At 49.6% G+C, this 18,263-nt stretch overlaps 7 protein-coding genes across 7 annotated transcripts; 2 read left to right on the top strand and 5 right to left on the bottom strand.

Annotated features, from left to right (window-relative positions):
• Window positions 1–140: 140 nt before the first annotated feature.
• Window positions 141–1,955, bottom strand: TRV_02724 (uncharacterized protein; the record flags this gene model as incomplete). Its single annotated transcript, XM_003023099.1, has 1 exon — window positions 141–1,955. The coding sequence occupies one exon, from the start codon at window positions 1,953–1,955 to the stop codon at window positions 141–143; it is 1,815 nt and encodes a 604-aa protein (XP_003023145.1).
• Window positions 1,956–2,354: 399 nt separating this feature from the next.
• TRV_02723 (uncharacterized protein) lies at window positions 2,355–2,918 on the top strand (the record flags this gene model as incomplete). Its single annotated transcript, XM_003023098.1, has 1 exon — window positions 2,355–2,918. The coding sequence occupies one exon, from the start codon at window positions 2,355–2,357 to the stop codon at window positions 2,916–2,918; it is 564 nt and encodes a 187-aa protein (XP_003023144.1).
• Window positions 2,919–3,110: 192 nt separating this feature from the next.
• TRV_02722 (uncharacterized protein) lies at window positions 3,111–3,890 on the bottom strand (the record flags this gene model as incomplete). Its single annotated transcript, XM_003023097.1, has 1 exon — window positions 3,111–3,890. The coding sequence occupies one exon, from the start codon at window positions 3,888–3,890 to the stop codon at window positions 3,111–3,113; it is 780 nt and encodes a 259-aa protein (XP_003023143.1).
• Window positions 3,891–4,716: 826 nt separating this feature from the next.
• Window positions 4,717–7,805, bottom strand: TRV_02721 (uncharacterized protein; the record flags this gene model as incomplete). Its single annotated transcript, XM_003023096.1, has 6 exons — window positions 4,717–6,810; window positions 6,845–7,094; window positions 7,165–7,220; window positions 7,275–7,375; window positions 7,555–7,743; window positions 7,784–7,805. The coding sequence occupies 6 exons, from the start codon at window positions 7,803–7,805 to the stop codon at window positions 4,717–4,719; spliced, it is 2,712 nt and encodes a 903-aa protein (XP_003023142.1).
• A 575-nt stretch (window positions 7,806–8,380) lies between these two features.
• Window positions 8,381–9,100, bottom strand: TRV_02720 (uncharacterized protein; the record flags this gene model as incomplete). Its single annotated transcript, XM_003023095.1, has 1 exon — window positions 8,381–9,100. The coding sequence occupies one exon, from the start codon at window positions 9,098–9,100 to the stop codon at window positions 8,381–8,383; it is 720 nt and encodes a 239-aa protein (XP_003023141.1).
• A 2,104-nt stretch (window positions 9,101–11,204) lies between these two features.
• On the top strand, window positions 11,205–13,012 carry TRV_02719 (uncharacterized protein; the record flags this gene model as incomplete). Its single annotated transcript, XM_003023094.1, has 3 exons — window positions 11,205–11,466; window positions 11,544–11,705; window positions 11,769–13,012. The coding sequence occupies 3 exons, from the start codon at window positions 11,205–11,207 to the stop codon at window positions 13,010–13,012; spliced, it is 1,668 nt and encodes a 555-aa protein (XP_003023140.1).
• A 665-nt stretch (window positions 13,013–13,677) lies between these two features.
• TRV_02718 (uncharacterized protein) lies at window positions 13,678–16,773 on the bottom strand (the record flags this gene model as incomplete). The annotated part of the gene is made up of 1 exon (XM_003023093.1): window positions 13,678–16,773. The coding sequence occupies one exon, from the start codon at window positions 16,771–16,773 to the stop codon at window positions 13,678–13,680; it is 3,096 nt and encodes a 1,031-aa protein (XP_003023139.1).
• Between the last annotated feature and the right edge of the window lie 1,490 nt (window positions 16,774–18,263).

Raw genomic sequence — 18,263 nt, 5'->3', positions numbered from 1 at the left:
GGTCGTTTCTCATTTTCTCAGTGCTGCTGTTTATTCATTCCAGTCGTTAGATTCCGAAGTATTGATTGTTCCATTCGAATTTTGAGATCTCAAAGGCTTTCAAACTTCAACCAAAATTTGGCCAATATTGAAGCTTAAGCTCACTCGATGAGACGCCAAAGCATCACACCTTCCTCTATGCTCTGCTGTTGGACACTATCAGGCAGTCTGCTGTCATTTATCACACTTCTCGTTGTCAGATTGTGATAATCTCTCTGCTCTGGAGTGCAGCCATCGTTCAAACCCGTCCCCTGAATACACATGAGGTTGTTGAATACCTTCGCCTGCTTCTTCAAGTCGTTGGCTTCGTTTGTGTTGGCCAGGATCAATCTGATACCCTCGAGCAGGTGGACGGCGTACACGATGGTCCCATGTGCTTCATGCTCAGCACCTTTATAATGCTGCCACAGCAGATGGAACCAACTCTTGCGCTCGTTCCAGCACAGGCACCAGATGGCGCGAAGAGCCTCGTCGATGGTGTCTCTGTTGGGAATTTCATCATCCCACCCAGTGATACGGCTTATCAGAGGCTTGCACCACCAGAGCGTCACTTGATGCAACTCAGCAACTTCGTCGGCGCGCTGGGCATGGTGCTTGGCCAGGATCAGCTTACCCTGCGCCAGGCGGATAATCATGAGACGGGCGTGGCCGATGCACAGGGTGTCTCTCCACATCCGTCCATATTGCTCGTTGGCGCCGTACTTGTTCATGGCATGGATGAAGAAAAAGCCCCATTCGGCCATCTTTAAGTCTTCCTTGGCCCAGTTGATCTGCCAAAGATTCGCGTTGAACGGGTCTAGGTACTCCCGCAGCATACCGATCAGCTCGATAGCGCTGAATCTGTTTTGCAGGCGGTTCAGTCGGATCATCCTATCGCCAGCAATACGGTTCTGGAACCAAAAGGTCACAGTGCGGGAGTAGTCATCCTCCCCGAGGAGTCTTAGCGGCTCCAGCATATAGACAATTCGGGCGATGCAGTCGAGCTTCTGTTGATGACTGAAGAAAGTGGTCTCATTGAGCCGGACAGTCAGGGACCAAGGGGTGCTGCTGTATGAAATCATTAAGGCGACCAGGTCCCACACGCAGTCCAGGGCCATGACAAAAAACTGCTGCTCAGCCAAGGCAACGTTTGGGTTTTCTTCGACATGCATCTCAATTGGCACATGGTAAACGTACGGAGAGTATCCAGGCAGGCCAAGGCCCCTCCAATTAGGCGGAATTGGGAGGGCGGCGCCCATCTCCGTCAAGCCTTGAGCAATCCGAGTATCCGATGTGCTTACAACAACCCACAGGTTCTGGCGGCCCAAAACCATGACCGTCTCATGATAAATCTGGCGGCTAACTCGCAAAATTGCAGGATGAATGTTATATTTCGTGACGCGTGGGCATCTTGACCAGATCCATGCGGTTTGGATATCCGAAGACGCCGTGTCGTCAATGACCTCTGCGGTTACCCAGTCGGGGTGGATGGATTGTTTCATCGTGTACTTGGTATCGAGCACCAACCTATAGATGGCTTCACGTGTTGGAAAAGGGAGATTCAGGATGCCGATGCTGGCAGCCTGATATGACACGGTTTCGACGAGCTGCCTAATAGGAGATGGCATGTCCCGTGCTGTCCATTGGGGCATAAGCTGAGCCGCAACAACGTCTAAAAACCCGACAGGGACGGGCTGTTCCAACAGCAGACGTGATTGAACACGCAGAGACTGGATTTGCTGCAAGAGCCTCGTTAACTCCTCGATTATGTGCTCTCGAGTATTGAAGACAGCGAAAAGATTGGCATCACTCGCAAACATCCCGCCTCCCAGCACAAAAGCACTGTTAGGCCATGGTTGATTGGGTTGGTGGAGGACTACGTCGTCCACCTCGGCCATAATACCGACCAACCCCCAGTCAAAGTTTGCAGTGCTCATCTTATCAACTGCTTTTGCGTTAGCTTAAGTCAAACAGGCATCAATGGACTTCAGGACATACCTTTTTTTTTTTTTTTTCAATTCTGCTCCCTTGGTGGCTGAATTGATTTTTATGAAGTCAATCTTGATGATACCCTGTCACCGTCAGCAGCCAGCACCACTATACCAATTCTGCGGGTTAGGTGTGTGACAGACAGGGAGGGAGAAAGACGGCCCTGACTCACCTTAAATATAGAGATTTTTTTAGTATCTCTTAGGCGTCTCGAGTCAATAAAACGGCGTCTGTCTATCAATCTGGTCAGCTCGAGCGCTCTTCTGTGGTCCCTGGGGGGACTTGAGACTCGGCCTCCGTGGATGCCATCCGTACCTTTCGTAGAAGCAAGAGCTCGACCGGCTCTGATGGTGCAGCTTGAAGGCAGAGGAGAGTCACAGCTTCATCCAGCTGTTTGCCTGGCAAGTGAAAAAAGAAGAGTCTGCAGGCTCAGAAGACAGAAAGAAGATAAGGAGAAGAAAGAAAAGAAAACAAAAGGAGAAAAAGAAGTGCCTGCTCGGCGCCTGCTTAGTCGCCAGCAGGACGTCCTCTTCATGCTGCGCATTCTCTCTGTCTCTGTCTCTATATCTGTGGCTTTGTCTCTATGGCTATCTATATCTATGCTCATGCCTGTCTGCACTTCTAGTGGTGCCTTTGATATGGGAGGGCATGGTTCACAGGAAAGGGGTGGGTCTATTGGACTTGCTACCTGCTACCTTGCACCCTTAAAGACACTCCATAGACAGGCTACAGAAGTACATACTGCCTTGTCTAGGCTCAAAAGCTGGATTCAAGGTGGTTTTAGCATAAAGTATTATGATACCTCTGGCTTTGTGCTTAGAGAAGGGGGTTTGGTGAAGTTCAGACGGAAAGGCCCTGTTGAGATAATGACAGTTGATATTAGGATAAAAGGGGGTTTAACTATATCTTAGGGACTGCCAAATATGTGAAAGTGATTCCCAAAGATACCCAAAACCCTAGTGACTCCAGTTTCAGATCTTTCCTCCCTTTTGATATTACCAGTCACTAGAAGTGGATTAGCACATGTCATGTATTTCACCTGAGGACTATTGTTGAAGAGCTTACCCGATCTAACAACCCAGTTCAAAGTCTCCTGCTCAGACCTAGCATGATTCATATCCGGTAGTGGTTCTCTCATACCAGGGGCTTGCAAGGAACTTATCGATCCTCCACTGGGTTGCCAAAGCCGGGGTAATGCCAATATCCTCCCTTCCAGTCCACACAAAGGCTGCTGTGTCTAGTGTCGATAGGCTGCCGTCATCCAGCACAATCTCTACACGCACATTCCTCATCTCTACCTCATTCGATGCTTCGAGCTCGTGTATCCAACCTCGTCGTGCAGCCGTGAGGTTAAATATCAGCATTCCATCCACATAGTCCCCTGGTTCACTGGAGGGCATTACCAGGGGAAGCTCACTCCCTTCAAACAAGTACAGCTTGTGGCCCAGGAGACTCCCCTGGCTCATGTACTGGGCCTGATCCATATGTGCGTCTGCGTCCGTCATGCTCTTCAGGAAGGATGGCAACATGAGAGGCCCGAAGACAAACAGTGGTATTGTCTTTTTGCAGTAGGCTGTGAGCTGCTGTTGGCTTAGAGTGTTTTTGAGAGCTCGACGATACTCTCGGGGGTAGTGGTCCAGTGCTACCAGCCGGCTAACTCCCAGCCCGCCGCCCATGGTCCACATCAAATGAGAAAGGATCTGTGGAGGACCTGGCGACTTGGGTGTTGACTCTTCTTCCTTTGCACCCTTGTTCAAGCAATAGTCAATGATCTTGTTTGCTGCGTTGTATGGATTAGGGGGCAGCAAGTTGTTTGCAGAAGCTAGGAGCCTCGAGAGGTAGGAAAGCTTGCCATATTGGCTTTGACAGGCTTTCATAGGCATTTCTATTTTTCCTTCCTTAGCAGTTCTCCTTTTGACAAGTGTGCTCTTCCTGCAGCTATGTATATGCCTTGGATACTCCTTACAGTGAAGAAGACGGCACCTTGGTACTGGTCGCCTGGCCCCTATATATAAGGCCTCATTTCTCGGGTGCCATAGATGGCAGAAGATACCAGACCCTGGATAGGGATCGGTACTCAATAGGAGACAATCGCCATGGGCGGCTTTGATATTGTTGCTTTCTAGTAACTGGAGCTGCCTTGTCGATTCTATAATCTCCGTGATATTTTCACTAGGACAATGGAAGCTACGAGGTCCGTTGGTTCAACTAACAAGAGCGGCTCTAAAACAAACAGATTGAATAGAAAGAGCAATCAGTTCTCACTAGAAAATTCACTGCTCTCTTCCAGCAAAAGCGGTTGTTTATTAGCTGCCTGTCCATGGTGAGATTTGGTTGTTTGCTCTTAGTCGACACCCCTGAAACTCGATACAGTGGTGTTACGGAAAATCTCGCAAGATAGTCTACATAGAATTGAAAGACTGTTCATAAGTCATATACCATTATGAAATCTTTATGTTGACATTCAAGGGGCAACTAGGTAAACGGATAGGGAGTCAAGGCACTATGAGATGTATGTAGTAAAAGCATGGAGACCGCGGGTCCAATCTCGAACAAACCACAAAAACCCCCTGGTTCTCCTACTCCTCTTGCAATTAAAGGAATCCTTTGAGTAACGCTGCTTTTTCGGGCAACCAGATACCAAATGAGAATAAAGAACACGAGTCAAAGTTGGATAAAGCTAGAGGGACAACAAACCCCGGTTACATTTTAGTCATAAAGGCTGTCGTCGTTTCCAGCATCACCAAATCCGGTCTCACCGGCACTAATTCCATCAGTAGGGAACTTGAAAAAGTTGCTGCCGGTGTTCTTCATGCTCTGCGCAAAGGCTTCGTATCGTCGGATCTCGGTGTCGGTGACGGAGCGTCGAGCATCCTTCATGGCTTCCTCAAAGTGAGCCTTGGTGAGTTCAGGAACTGGATCCTCGTCATCAATATCGTCCTCCATCGCATCTTCACCTGCTGCTTCACGCTCCTTGGTTCTTCGAATAGCAGTTGCAATTGACTCCTTGATGGCCAACTTGACAGCACGTTGAGTAACGAATCCAAGATCCGCACCAGAGAAGCCATGAGTCTTGGAGGCTATGTAAGCAAGGTCCACATCGCTGGCAACTGGGGTCTTGCGGAGCTGGGCCTTGAGGATAGCAGTACGCTCTGGCTCGTTGGGTAGGGGGACGTAGACGAGTGTGTCGAGACGACCGGGACGGCAGAGAGCATTGTCAAGCTGCTCAGGTCGGTTAGTGGCGCCGATGACGAAAACGTTCTTCTTTGAAGTCATTCCGTCCATTTCCGTGAGCAACTGGTTAACAACACGGTCAGAAGCACCGCCGGCATCTCCAGAGGAAGCACCTCGGGACTTGGCAATAGAATCCAGTTCGTCAAGGAAAACAACACAAGGAGCTGCAGCACGGGCCTTGTCGAAAATATCGCGGATATTGCTCTCAGATTCACCGAACCACATGCTCAATAGCTCAGGTCCCTTAACAGAGATGAAGTTGGCAGCGCACTCATTTGCAACAGCTTTGGCAAGTAGCGTTTTACCAGTACCAGGAGGTCCGTAGAAAAGGACACCCTTTGATGGGGAAAGACCAAACTTGAGGAACTTCTCGGGATGGTCGACTGGGTACTGGACGCTCTCGATAAGCTCGCGCTTGACCTCCTCGAGACCACCGATATCGTCCCAGCGAACATTTGGAACCTCGACAACGGCAACTTCGCGAAGGGCAGATGGGTTGGAAACACCAAGGGCAAAGCGGAAGTTTTCCATTGTGACACCAAGAGAATCAAGGACTTCGGCATCGATAGTGTCTTCATCAAGATCAATGAGGTCCATCTTTTCACGGATCTGCTGCATAGCAGCTTCAGAGCAGAGGGATGCAATATCAGAGCCGACGTAACCGTGGGTTTCGGCAGCAATTGATTCAAGATCAACATCCTCACCAAGCTTCATGTTCTTGGTGTGGATTTGAAGAATCTCAAGACGACCAGTTGGGTCAGGAATGCCAATATCGACTTCACGATCGAAACGGCCGAAACGTCGGAGTGCAGGGTCAATGGAGTTAGGACGGTTAGTGGCTGCCATAACAACGATGTTTGAACGAGCCTTCATGCCATCCATGAGAGTCAAGAGCTGAGAAACAACGCGACGCTCAACTTCTCCGTTTGTCTTCTCACGCTTAGGAGCAATGGAATCAATCTCGTCAATGAAAATGATAGCGGGAGAGTTCTTCTCAGCTTCTTCGAAAGCCTTTCGCAAGTTGGATTCAGATTCACCGGCCATCTTTGACATAATCTCGGGACCGTTGATGAGGAAGAAGAAAGCACCAGTCTCATTGGCAACGGCACGGGCCATCAGAGTTTTACCTGTACCGGGAGGACCGAACATGAGAATACCTCGAGGAGGCTTGATACCGATTGACTTGAAGAGTTGGGGGTGACGGAGTGGCAGTTCAACAAGCTCACGAATCTGAGCCATTTGCTTTCTGCATCCACCAATGTCGTCATATCCAACATCGTTGAGGTTACCTTCCTCATCTTCTCGCTGGATTGGCTCACCCTCACAGTGAATGACAGTGTCTTGGGCGACGATTCCGTATTCTGGGGGGTCGACCTCCACTACTTTGAATTCAACTTGTCTCATACCACCACGGACAGTGAAGAGGTCACCTTGTCGGACTGGTCGGTAGGCCTCGCGGAAGTATGGAGCAAGGAAAACGTCGAACAAGGACCCGGTAAGGCCTTCGACGGTATCAGCAATGGGTAGAACGGCAATACGTTTAGCCTGTTGGAACATCAGTATTTGTCCCTGTTCACTTTATAGATGCCGAGCATTAACATACGTATTTGATATCTGGGCAAGGGTGAACAGTGACGACGTCTCCATGCTTAACCCTTAGGTTATGTCTTACAACTCTGTTGAGACGAACACTGCCATCATCGAGATCATCATCTGCCAGTACGATCAAGACAGTGTCTCTTCGCATCTTGCCCTTTACTAGGACGGTGTCACCACGGAAGAGTTGGAGAGTCTCCATGGTGTTGTTTGAAAGTGCAATAACAGAGTTGTCATCGTTGACGGCATCAGTGACACTGAAAATCAGTTAGAACTGAGCTCTGTATTTCTCCTAGCAGGTAAATGGGTTGCCGATATATTACTCACATCAACGAGTTTGGCTTCTTCTTCTTCTTGAGGATAGCAGTCGAAGTGTCAAGCTCCTATTTGTGGGTTAGGACACTGAATATTCAGAAAAAATATATCCGAGACCTTACCTCATGTTTTTCGGCACCTGAAGGGTCACTATCAACGGAAGAAGGCCAGATGTTAGATTGGACCTCATTAACCATGGATATGTCAACAAACAGCCGACTCACTTCAAGTTAGCCTTGGGCTTGTGCTCCGGATCATGAGACATCCTGAGAGTACTGTGATCGAAATTGAAAATCTATGTGATAGTGGAAAAACGGCCTCGGAAGCTCTGGGTCAGAGCTAGTCTGCTGGTGGGAGGTTAGCTAACAAGTCAAGTAATAGGCAACGAGATTTGAAGCTTACCACGTTGTTTCTGGGAAAGACCTTCTTCTGGAGATGCAGAGAGTAAGAATGGCAAGCGGTAGGAGTTGAGAAGAAGAGGAGGAAGAAAAAGACACCGCTTGATGGTGATGATGGTGGTTTGCGGTTGTTGTTGTTTCTTGCTGAGATCGGCTTTGTTGGCGATAAAGACGGCGGCAAAGCTTGGGGCAGCTGAGTCAGCAGCGTTTCCAAGAGAGTCTCGTGACCTGACGGCGGGTATGATGGCAGAACATTAATAATCGGCTGCAGTCCCGCCAGCCAATCAGCAACTGGCGGTGAGCGAGCTTGGAAGGCGCTGGAAAGCGATGGACCGGGCCTCCTAAGCAAGACGAAGTGACCACGCAGCGCTGGAGCCTAGCCAGAGGCGCCGATGACAAGGGGAGGGCGCTAAAGTGTATCACCGCCGGATGACTAATCAACCTCTACAAGACGAAGTAATATAGAGGATTTACCATCAAGGATCAGAAGAGTCTCGAAGAACGCAAGAGCACGCCGTTAACGCGCCAGCCTGTTTAAATGCCACATGCCATACCTGTACATACACACAACATGCAACACAAATAAAACGAAAGATGAATTCCCATGTAAATGAAACAAGCCAGAATATTGAAAGCCACCTTCTATCGTTGCCCCCTCCCCCCCCACCGAACAGAGTCCACATTCCATATTAAAAGGGAGGATATGAGGGTTGAAAAACGTAAAAAAGGAAAAGCAAGAGCATAAAAAGATGTATCATGCAGCGCCATTGACCCTGGATACGCCCATTAGAAAAAATAGAGAGTTAAGCAGCAAGATGAGATGATGCCTGCTAGCTTCCGGTATTGCTTTTCGGTAAAGGATGACCGTTGGTCTTGGGTTGGTCGCTGGCCTTTTTCTTCATTTCTTTCCTTGCAATTGGTATATCATCGTCACTCTCTGGGTCATGGCCCCGGGTGCCGTTCGGTTGGTCCTCAGTATCGGAGCTGAACAACTCATGCATCGAATCCTGTAGGAATTTAACACCGCTGTTCACAGCTCGTTCGGGAATCTGGACGTTGTAGTGCGCCGCGATATCTGATGCACTGCTACCGAATGAAGCTAGCGGGCCACTCTCAGCTATGGAGTTGCTACCCTCCGCAGTCTCCTTCTTCACCGTCACTTCTCCGGCTCCGTTGGCGGTGCTTGTGGTAGGGTTCGGTTTTACACGTTTGCCATTCTTCACGGCTCCGTTGGCCAGTTTTGAATCTTCTTCTCCGTCCCGTTTTCTTTTCCCTAGAGAAGGCGAGCCCGAGCTTGCCCCACTGCCCGAGGTAGCCATGCTGACGATGGTGTCCACCACATCTTCAAAGCGACTGTGGTCTTCTGTTCGAAAAAGTTCGAAGGCAAGGCTGCGTACCCGTTCGGTCCAGCCGCAGGTAGACAGCGAATTTAGAAGAGAGGCCTGTAGGTCTTCCAGTTTGTGCGTAGCCAGTAGATAGTCCATTAGTTGGTCTGTTTGTTCGGGGGAATTCGCCATCTGGTCGTTACGTTGTTCCGTGATGCTGGTCATAATATACCGTTGGCAGAGCAGGTATTATAGGAGAGGAGTGTCGGTGGGAGTGAGATGAGAATAGTATGTTTGAGGCTCAGTTATGTATGCTGCGTCGGGATCATGCGCGCTGGGGGATGATAAATCTGGGGCAGCGAACACATTAGCAGATAGAATAACGGATGGCGGTGTCATTTAATAGTACCGTAGAACACAGCTCAACCATCGGAGAGAATAAGCTTCTTGCCTTTCTATTGTGTAGTCGCAGTCATGGCTTCCATTCAGCAAGTTCAATGAATGACAGCTTCTGAATGCGCCAGGTATCAATGACGATACTACCCACCGCCAGAGTAAAATAAATATTTTCAAGTGTTGTCTTCCGGCAGGCCCTATGTATCACGACCGGCGGGCCGAGTCACCTCTTCTTCGCATGGACTAACGGGGCCAGAAACCTGCTCCAATGCAAAGATTCAAGTTATCGCTCTTGTTGACCAGCGAAAGACGAGCTTCGCCGGGCGAGAAAAGAAAGTCGGATGTCATTTTGCCAAGGCCCGAGGATTAAACTTTTAGGCTTTGCCGCTGCAGGGGTCTTTAATTGTACTTACATCTTACCCCATACGCCTTTTGTCTATATATATCTACATGGGGGAGTGTCCACCGGCTACTGTGTGCGCAGAAAGTCAGTGGTCTATAGACGGGCGAAGGAACAGGTAACTAGTGGTATTTGTATAAACAGGTATAGTGGGGTGCTGCGCGGCCGCTGTTTACATGTCATGTAGCATGCTGACCGAGCCACAGCTGCAACAGTCTGAGTCGTGTGTTGTTGCTTTTGGGGAATCCAGCGCCGGGAACATCGCACTGTCGAGTCACATGGACCAAGTTGTGGTTCGGGCTGTGCCGGACTTAGCCTCACTGCAGAGATAGAACACACATCGACCGCGGAGAGGATAGAGACCAACGTCAGTGTCGCCGATGCCCATTAGTGGCTTCTAAGACAATCTGCCCCTTGAAAACACCGGTTCGATCCTGCCCAATTGCACATCCTCGGAGGTATACTAGCTGTGACCAGCCTGTGCCATGTAACCACAAGGCTACGGAGTATATCAGTGACACCCGACCTTTGATAGTAAGCACCTAACAAGCTTCCCTTTGTCTTCATCCCCCATCGACCACTCCAGTCCTCTATATTTTTATATCCTTCGTCTCGTCTTTTCTCTTCCTTCTTCCTGCTTTTTACTTTTACTCGAGATAGAATGTCAATGTCGTTCCCAAAAAGGAAATAAGTTTGCGACTTATCTAATCAACTTACATAACCTAGCAAATTACCGCTATTCCCAAAAGGGTCGAGGACGTTACCGTCTTGTACCCAATATTACGATATCTATTCACACGTGACTTTCCTCTTTCGGAAACACAAAACCGCAGCAAAAGCGACAAAAAAGCGACTTCGACGACCTCAAAATCACAGAAGCAAAAGACGGAAAAGCCACTGAAGCGACAAGAAAGCGACAAGAAGCAAAAGAAGACTGCAGAAGACGCCTGCTTGGGGCCCGCTGCTGGCTCGTGGACGTGGACGTGGACGCTCCGTGCTTACACGGCTTCTGCTTGGGCAAGCTAACAACACTAGTTAACTCACAACTCGCCTTACCCGCCCTATCTATACCCACCCTCGATAACTTCATTTCCCTGGCCTCGCCCTGGAACGTCTCGCGACATAGCCAGCGAGGAAAAAAATAAACAGTAAAAGGAAGACTAGCTGTTGGCCTGGGAGCGACAACCGTCAATCGACAGCGTTTGTTCTCCCACTTATCCTGTCTCATCTCGTCGGCTCTAGAGTCCTTGGTACAACAACCCTTGCGATTTCCCTCGAAACCCAACGCCCGCCCGCCCTTCATCCACGAGAGCCCACAGCTACGACGTCCACCGTCTATATCCCCCTTCCGTGTTTCCTCAACACCCTGCCAGAAAGTGTCCTACTGAGTGCTGGGTCTGCACTGGCTAACAGCTGGGGCTTGACGAGCCGTCTGATATCGACGCTTTCAATACCGCTTGGAGGGTGCTCCATCAACGTCGAAGACATCAGTCGACGACGGGTGGCCAAACAAGACAAGACGATTGCGCAGCAATGGCCTTTGCCGACGCCTATCCAGGCGACTCGGACGCAGACGATGAGTATGAGCGAAGTGTAGTGATATCACCCCACCTTGCCGAGGACTCCGAGGCCTCTCCTACAGACTCTGAAGGCCCTTCGACTGAGAACACTCCTACATATGGGAAGACGGATGATCGTATCTCACCCAAGACTGTCATAACCGATTGGACGGCGGAGGAGTGTGCCAAGTTTGTCGGGAGTCTGGGTCTGCTACAGTATCGTGAAGCGTTTCTGGGTATGTACCGAGACCAATTTTGACTATCTGGAAGGGACAAAGAGCTAACAACCTATTTTTTTAACGTGCCATTATAGAAAACGAAATAGTCGGAGAGGCCCTCATAGCTCTAAAACATGATGAACTAAAGGAACTCGGAATATCCAGTGTTGGGCATCGATTGACCATCCTAAAAAATGTATATGAGGCCAAAGTGAAGCAAGGCGTACCTATAGACCCTGACCACTATGTCCCTCTATGTATGTCCAGTCCCTTTCCAGCTATACATATATATCATGCTCCCTGCTAACTCATCTTAACAGCGGCGGATAAGAGTAGCACAAAAGATGCAGCCACTCAAGATGACATTGCCCTCCTCATACAATCCATCAGACGGCGAGATGACAGACTCATGGCCGCGGAAGCCGAGCTACGAAAGCTCGCAGATGACTACCGAAGACTGCGTGAAGAATTGCTGCCAGTCTTTAAAATCGCAAAGGATAAATCAGCGCCCTTACCATATCAACCGCCTTCGACAGTATCGTATGGTGGATCCACCGCCGCCCTATCTGAATCATATACCCACGACCCTGCTACTTCGCCTTCATTCCTCGGCCAAGAGAAAGCTGGCAGTGGCCTCACTCGAACAATATCTAGGAAGCTTTTTGCCGGCGGTTCAACTCCAAAGACCAACTCCCCTACTCATATACCACAGGCTATACCTGAAGGAAGGGCATTCGCAGATTCATCCACCCTTGACCCTTCGGCAGCTGCTATGGCAGCATCTTCTCATCTCACAGCCTCCATGACAAGTGGCCAGCCTTCTCCTAAGGGCATGCCATCACCCACTTCTCCGAACAGTTTCTACACTCAACAAACTCTTGCATCACGGTCGTATTCCCGCGACCCTCCATCCTCCACCAACAACCGTACCGCTTACGATCACTCTGAAGATTCACAAGGACAACAAAGGCAAGATCGGTCCGGTAACAACCAAACATCAAACTCTTCAAGTCGGCAAGACCATCCTGCCATCTCCACTTCCAGGAATGGGGGATCCGGTGGCGGTGGGAATCAATCATCTAGCAACACGCAAAATTCTTCAGACTCTGGGCCCAGTGTCGAAATATTCAAATCCTTCCGCGTCTCAATGGACGATCCTTGCTACAAAGTTCTTCCAGCTGCTCTTAAGAAATATAACATCCATGAAGACTGGCGGCTATATGCCCTATATATTGTCTACGGCGACCAAGAACGATGCCTAGCGCTCGAAGAAAAGCCCCTCATTTTATTCAAACAGCTTGATAAAGACGGACGGAAACCAATGTTTATGCTTCGACGGCAGACACAGATGGTAGACGGGCAGGTCCCAGGTATATATACCAGCAGCGGAACTACAATTGGCTTCCCTCCCAGCGGCAGTGCTTTTGACCCTAGTACGAATAACAACACATCCATCACTCTAGGTGGGCTACCCTCGGGAGGTTCCGGTGGCCAACCAAGCGCCAGTTTAAGATCTCAACCTCCACAACAAAATTCCATACAATTGCCCGGCGGAGTTTTATAGGAAAATATCGGTTTGGATCGGTTTATGGATTGCACCAAAAACAACATGGTATAACTACTCTTCCTGCATCGCATAGTGGAAGGGTAAACAGCGGGTTTCTTATCTACTTCATTAGCTTCTTTCTTTCAATCTTCCGACTACTTTCCCCCCTTGTGATATCCCTCGACCAGCATTTGGTTCGGTGTCATCTATATACTTCTTCGATAACAATATTATCATTTTTAATACCATTTAGGTAGTTCTATCTGAAGATAAATCATGGTAGTTTTTGATTATCTATTCTCTTCGTCTATATCGAGAAAGCATAACAATCTTCATTGCTGCTGGGGCCAACTAAGGCTCCCTCTATTAATGTGCATACCTAAAAACCGCAATATATAGACCAATCAGTGCCCATAGGGTAACTGAAATAGGGACATCAAAGACGCTCGTAACAAACAGCAGCACAGCGCTATTTAATCTAGTTATAACTAGTAGGTGTCCACGGACACACAAACTGATGTAAAATAAAACGAGTAAATCAAAAAAGACAAAAACGACAGAAAGAATGGAAAAGGAGGGGAAAATAAAACAAAAAGAAAAGACAGAGAGCGCAGAGGAGCAAGCAAGACGGGAAAACTAATGGGGGTAGACGATTACATCGTGGTTAAACGATGCTAAGTCATTCAACGACCTATCTCACCTCCCCACGAGATCTTGGACTTGGAACCGTTTCTAGGAGTGTTTCCGTTGCCATTGCCAACCCCTTCGTTGGTACTTTGGCCCGTAGAGTCGGGAGCGTTGCCAACATCAGAGAAAGGGTTACTCTCAGGAGCATAAACGGGTGGAGGAGAAGAAGGTAGATCTGGCGAGGTGACACCAGTGGACAACGAGAAATTAGCTTGCACGGGCGACTTTCTCTTTGCATGTTTGGTTCCGTCTGCAAATTGGACCTTTCCCTTGACTACACGAGGCTCTCCATCGTCCTCGCTGTCAGATTCACGCTGCATTGACGGGCTGCGGTATGCACCAAGGGCAGCAAGACGACGTTTCCGTTCCGCAGGGGTTTCTATATCATCGTCGAGCTTCGAAACATGTTTGCTGCTACGAGCGGAAGGTACAGTTGGGGAATGTAGGTCTGGTGGCTGCTGTCCTGCGGCAATCGCACGGCGATGGGCAGGCGGAATACGTTCGGTGCCATCGTCCTCGGAGTCATGGCGACTGAGAGATGATCCTCGAGATACTGGGTCTGATAGTTTGCGGCGTTGTCTATCGGCAGCTGAACCCTCAGGACCAGTGTATTGTGCTAACATTTCTGATATTCCCTCGGGCGAGGGCATGCCCTCGACACCTCCACCATGGGGCCCGCTAATAGGCATGCTGCGGTGAGGATTGGCTCGTCCTCGATTGCCATCACGTCGGAAGATGTAACTGAACTTTGAGGAGCCATCGCTGGGTGACTTGGGCCCGAGATGTTGCATTTGGTTGATGAAGTCTTGTTTACTCATTCTGCGGCCTCTCAAGTGATCATCAACATCCCCAGAAACAGGTACAGTGAATCGGATGCCTGCATCTTCCTCCTCAGCTTTCTTTGCCGCAGCTGCGGCAGACTCGCCAGCACCATCGCCGGTCCAAGTACCAAGCTTGGTGATACGACGTAACAACTTAGGTTGTTCCTCTTCAGTACCAGCAGCCCCAGCTCCAGTTTCCTTTTTGGGGGATGAAGGGATAGTGTATTTCTTAATGACTTCTCCGTCTTCATCCTCGACAATAATGGTGTTGGCAAATTGATATGCTCGAGCAGAGCGGCGTGCACGGTTGACTTGGGGATGAGATTCATCTTTTTGGGTTTTGCCAAAGCCAGCCCAGGCGGGGAAGAGTTTCTGCATAATTCCTCCCTTAGGTTCTATACCGGCTGGTTTGCTGGCCTCGCTGCTTTTCTCTTTCACAACTCTGTCGGGCTCAAGTACATTTCCTTCTTCATCTTCAACAATGATATTGTCTCCCTCCTGGTAAACCTCAGCCCGTGGAGAAGTGGGTTGCCCTCCTTCAGAAAGCTGTCGACGACCCCTTGTATCCTCGGAGGCCTCCGCTTCAGGAGTTGGAGGTTTGCTGACTTGTAATTCTCCCTCAGGCCTTCGCTGGGGAGTAATAGCAGACTGACTGATCGGTCCACCAGCTCCCTGGACTCCTTGTTTACGTCTGCGGTTAGGTCTTAGACTCGATGCACGGCTAGCTGGTGTACTATAGGGATCATCATCCCTCTGCCGCCTTAGCAGATTTCCAGGGACTCCAATGGGACCCAGTGTTCCGGGGGGGAATTCTGGTTTCTCCATCGTTTCCCAGGAGTCCTTTCTCATAGAGAGGGAAGTCTTTGATGTAGACTGGATCCTGGGGAGGCGGTTCATCCAGGATGGCCCATCCTCGTGGGCCTGGGTATACGACATTGTCAAGGTTAAAGTGTTGATATGTTTACCCAAGGTGAATACTGCGATGGAGGAGCCATGGACGATGATAGAAGTGATGACCAAGAATGTGGTAATAGGCCAGATCACGTATATGATCATATAGTCTTTAGTTCCTGGGTTAGGGAGCTCTGACAGCGGCTGAGTACTGTGCGTCTCAAGTTCAGCTCGTGCCAAAATACAGGCAAATATGGCACCGACACCAATTGGGCCAAAATGACCTGCAAACAACGCTTCTCGCCATGTTTTAACGTCTGGAATAAACGGTTTCATCATAAGCATGGCTGGGATCCGGCGGAAGCAAATGACTAGAATTGCAAGGATGACCAAGCGCCATGGAACCAAGCCTAGGTCCGGTAGGTTGTACTGTTCCCAGGGGATGATAGCACCGAAGTAGACGAAATAAGCAAGGTTAAGCAACAGATCAATGACGTTGGAAACATGAGATTCTTCAGTTTTTTCCGTGAACCAGCCGTCATTACTGAATCCAATGCCAGCAGAAAACCCGATCAGGAGATCGTCCATCCCCAGTGAACTACCAGCACCGGCACAGAAAAGAGCGAGAACGAAGTAGAAAACAAGGAAACTCTCTCGGTCAATCAGCTTTTTGGATTCAGCAAATTTGATGGCGTGACGACCAGCGTAGCCGATAAGGAAGCCGAATATGGCGCCAAAGATACACTCATACAGGATAGTTACCACTATCCAGTGCTCGGCGACCTTGGCACTGTCTGGACGGTAGGCCATCAGATATAAGGAGAGATAGATGAAAGGGAAGGCCATGCCGTCGTTGCATCCGGACTCCGCGGAGAGGACATCTCGGAGATGCTTGGGCACTCGTTTCGCAAACTTGCCCTTACCGACGACGGAGGACGCCAGCACGGGGTCGGTAGCTGTAACGCATGCGGCGCAAATTAAGCTCTCCAGCCAGGACAATGGCTCAACCATCCACCAGATAAAAAGACTGGTCACCAGCCATCCGATAGTCATGATGGGTAATAGCAACATGATGACGGATCTCCAGTGCCTCTCCATATAGGACTTGGGCAGTTCGACACCGACGGCGAAACATTGCACGACCAGGACGATCCGGGAGCACTCGAGGGTAAGCTTGTCGACGTTCCCCCATGATATCGGGTTGAAAAGGTTTGCGGCGTGTGGTCCGAAAATAACACCACACAACGTGGCAACGGTTGCTTCTCCAATGTAGAGCTTCTCCTTCACAAACAGGGAGCACAGCATGAAAAGGCTTGTGAACCCGCCAAGGATCATGTATGCCAAATGTGGCTTGTCGAAATCGAGGTGGTCCCACGCCATGGCGGAGAAATAAACGAGGAAGCTTCTAGCCAGTCAACGAGCCTGAAACCAGCCAGGCAAAACGGAGAATATGCAGTGGGAAAATATAGTTGATGGTTGTTGGGATGTGTCCGTCTTCTTTTGATATTTTCCGGCTAACAGGATAATATCCTTCAACCCCCTAACCGCTTCCGATGACTTCCGATTAAATAGAGACGTCCACCAGAGACTGCCAAAACGTTATGTATCCAAGCGTAGCTCTTGATCTTACCATAGCCTCAAGCTACAGTCCCGCACCCCCGGTGGGCAGAGGGTATTGAGCTCGGAAGCAGATGTGTGAAAGGCTGGTTGAGAGCAGATGCCGGCAGTTGCTCTCTTCCCTCCGCTTCCTGTGTTCCTTCGAATCGGAGCTATTGGCGGCAGGGCAAGGAGGGGCGATGGCACAGCTATTTAAACCCGAGGAGATTCGCCACGGATGAGAACCGAGCAAGGAACCTCCACGAGAATTTGGCTTGGTTTCAATCCTCCCAGGGCTGTCGCTGGCGTATCCACCGGCAAAGTTTCTGCACGCTTGACTAGGGACCCCATCCACCTGCTTTTGATGATAATCGGGCCGATCTCTGTTTCTGTTTTTTTTTTCCCTTTCATGCAGCCACTCGGCAATCCATCTCACCCTGTCAGCGTCGTCAGCAGAGGGCCGGGTCAAGCTGTGTGGCGAGCAGTCGACTTGACTCGTAGCAGCGTTGAAGCCGGCCGTCGGTCGTCGGTCGTTCTTGTTACTCGATCGAGCAGAAGCAGAAACAGAAAACAGAAAATAAAAAATAAAAATAAAAATAAAAATAAAGAAAAAACGCACTGACCGGAAAACTCTTGGCATGGAGCGGAATGCCAAGATAGGTCACGTGGCGGCCGGGCGAAAAAACGGCAGAAAAGAAGAAAAAACACCATCATCAACATCGAACGACATCGAACGACATCGACGGACGACAAGCAACAAACAAGCAACGACAAGCAACAATCGACAGTCGCTAGGGGACTGGGAACAGCCTGGGATCGCCCGCATTACAAGCATTGATTGAGACAAAACAGTACCGTCGTTTGAGAGGAGATCCTCTTCTGCTGGGATTGTCGGCTGCCAATAAAAATCCTTAAAAGCTTGTCTCCAGCACTGTTCGCTGCTTATCTCTCCTCAGACACTCATCTTACATTCCCCGTATATATTCCGTACGCCCATCCTTCAGTGAGACCAAGAGCGGTGTTTCCCTGCAATATTTCGACCACGAAAGCAGGGCGCTTTGACGGCCGTGAGGCTGCTGTGCGACGTCTAGGGCCACAGGAAGCTTCAGCTTCAAACACGGAATCGTCTCTCGCGCTAGATGTCATTGGCTCCCTTGCGTTTTCGCTATCCTCGCCACACGCGCGAACGGCGGGAGTTAAAAGGCTAGTTAGATAGTTTAGTGTGAGAGAACGAGAGTGGAAAAGGACCTAGGCCTTCTCCTTCTCTTGCATAC

The sequence above is a fragment of the Trichophyton verrucosum genome, assembly GCF_000151505.1.
Source record: "Trichophyton verrucosum HKI 0517 chromosome Unknown contig00236_1.f1.exp, whole genome shotgun sequence".
In the NCBI taxonomy this organism is placed as follows: domain Eukaryota; kingdom Fungi; phylum Ascomycota; class Eurotiomycetes; order Onygenales; family Arthrodermataceae; genus Trichophyton; species Trichophyton verrucosum.
This window is presented reverse-complemented; position numbering and strand designations above follow the sequence as displayed.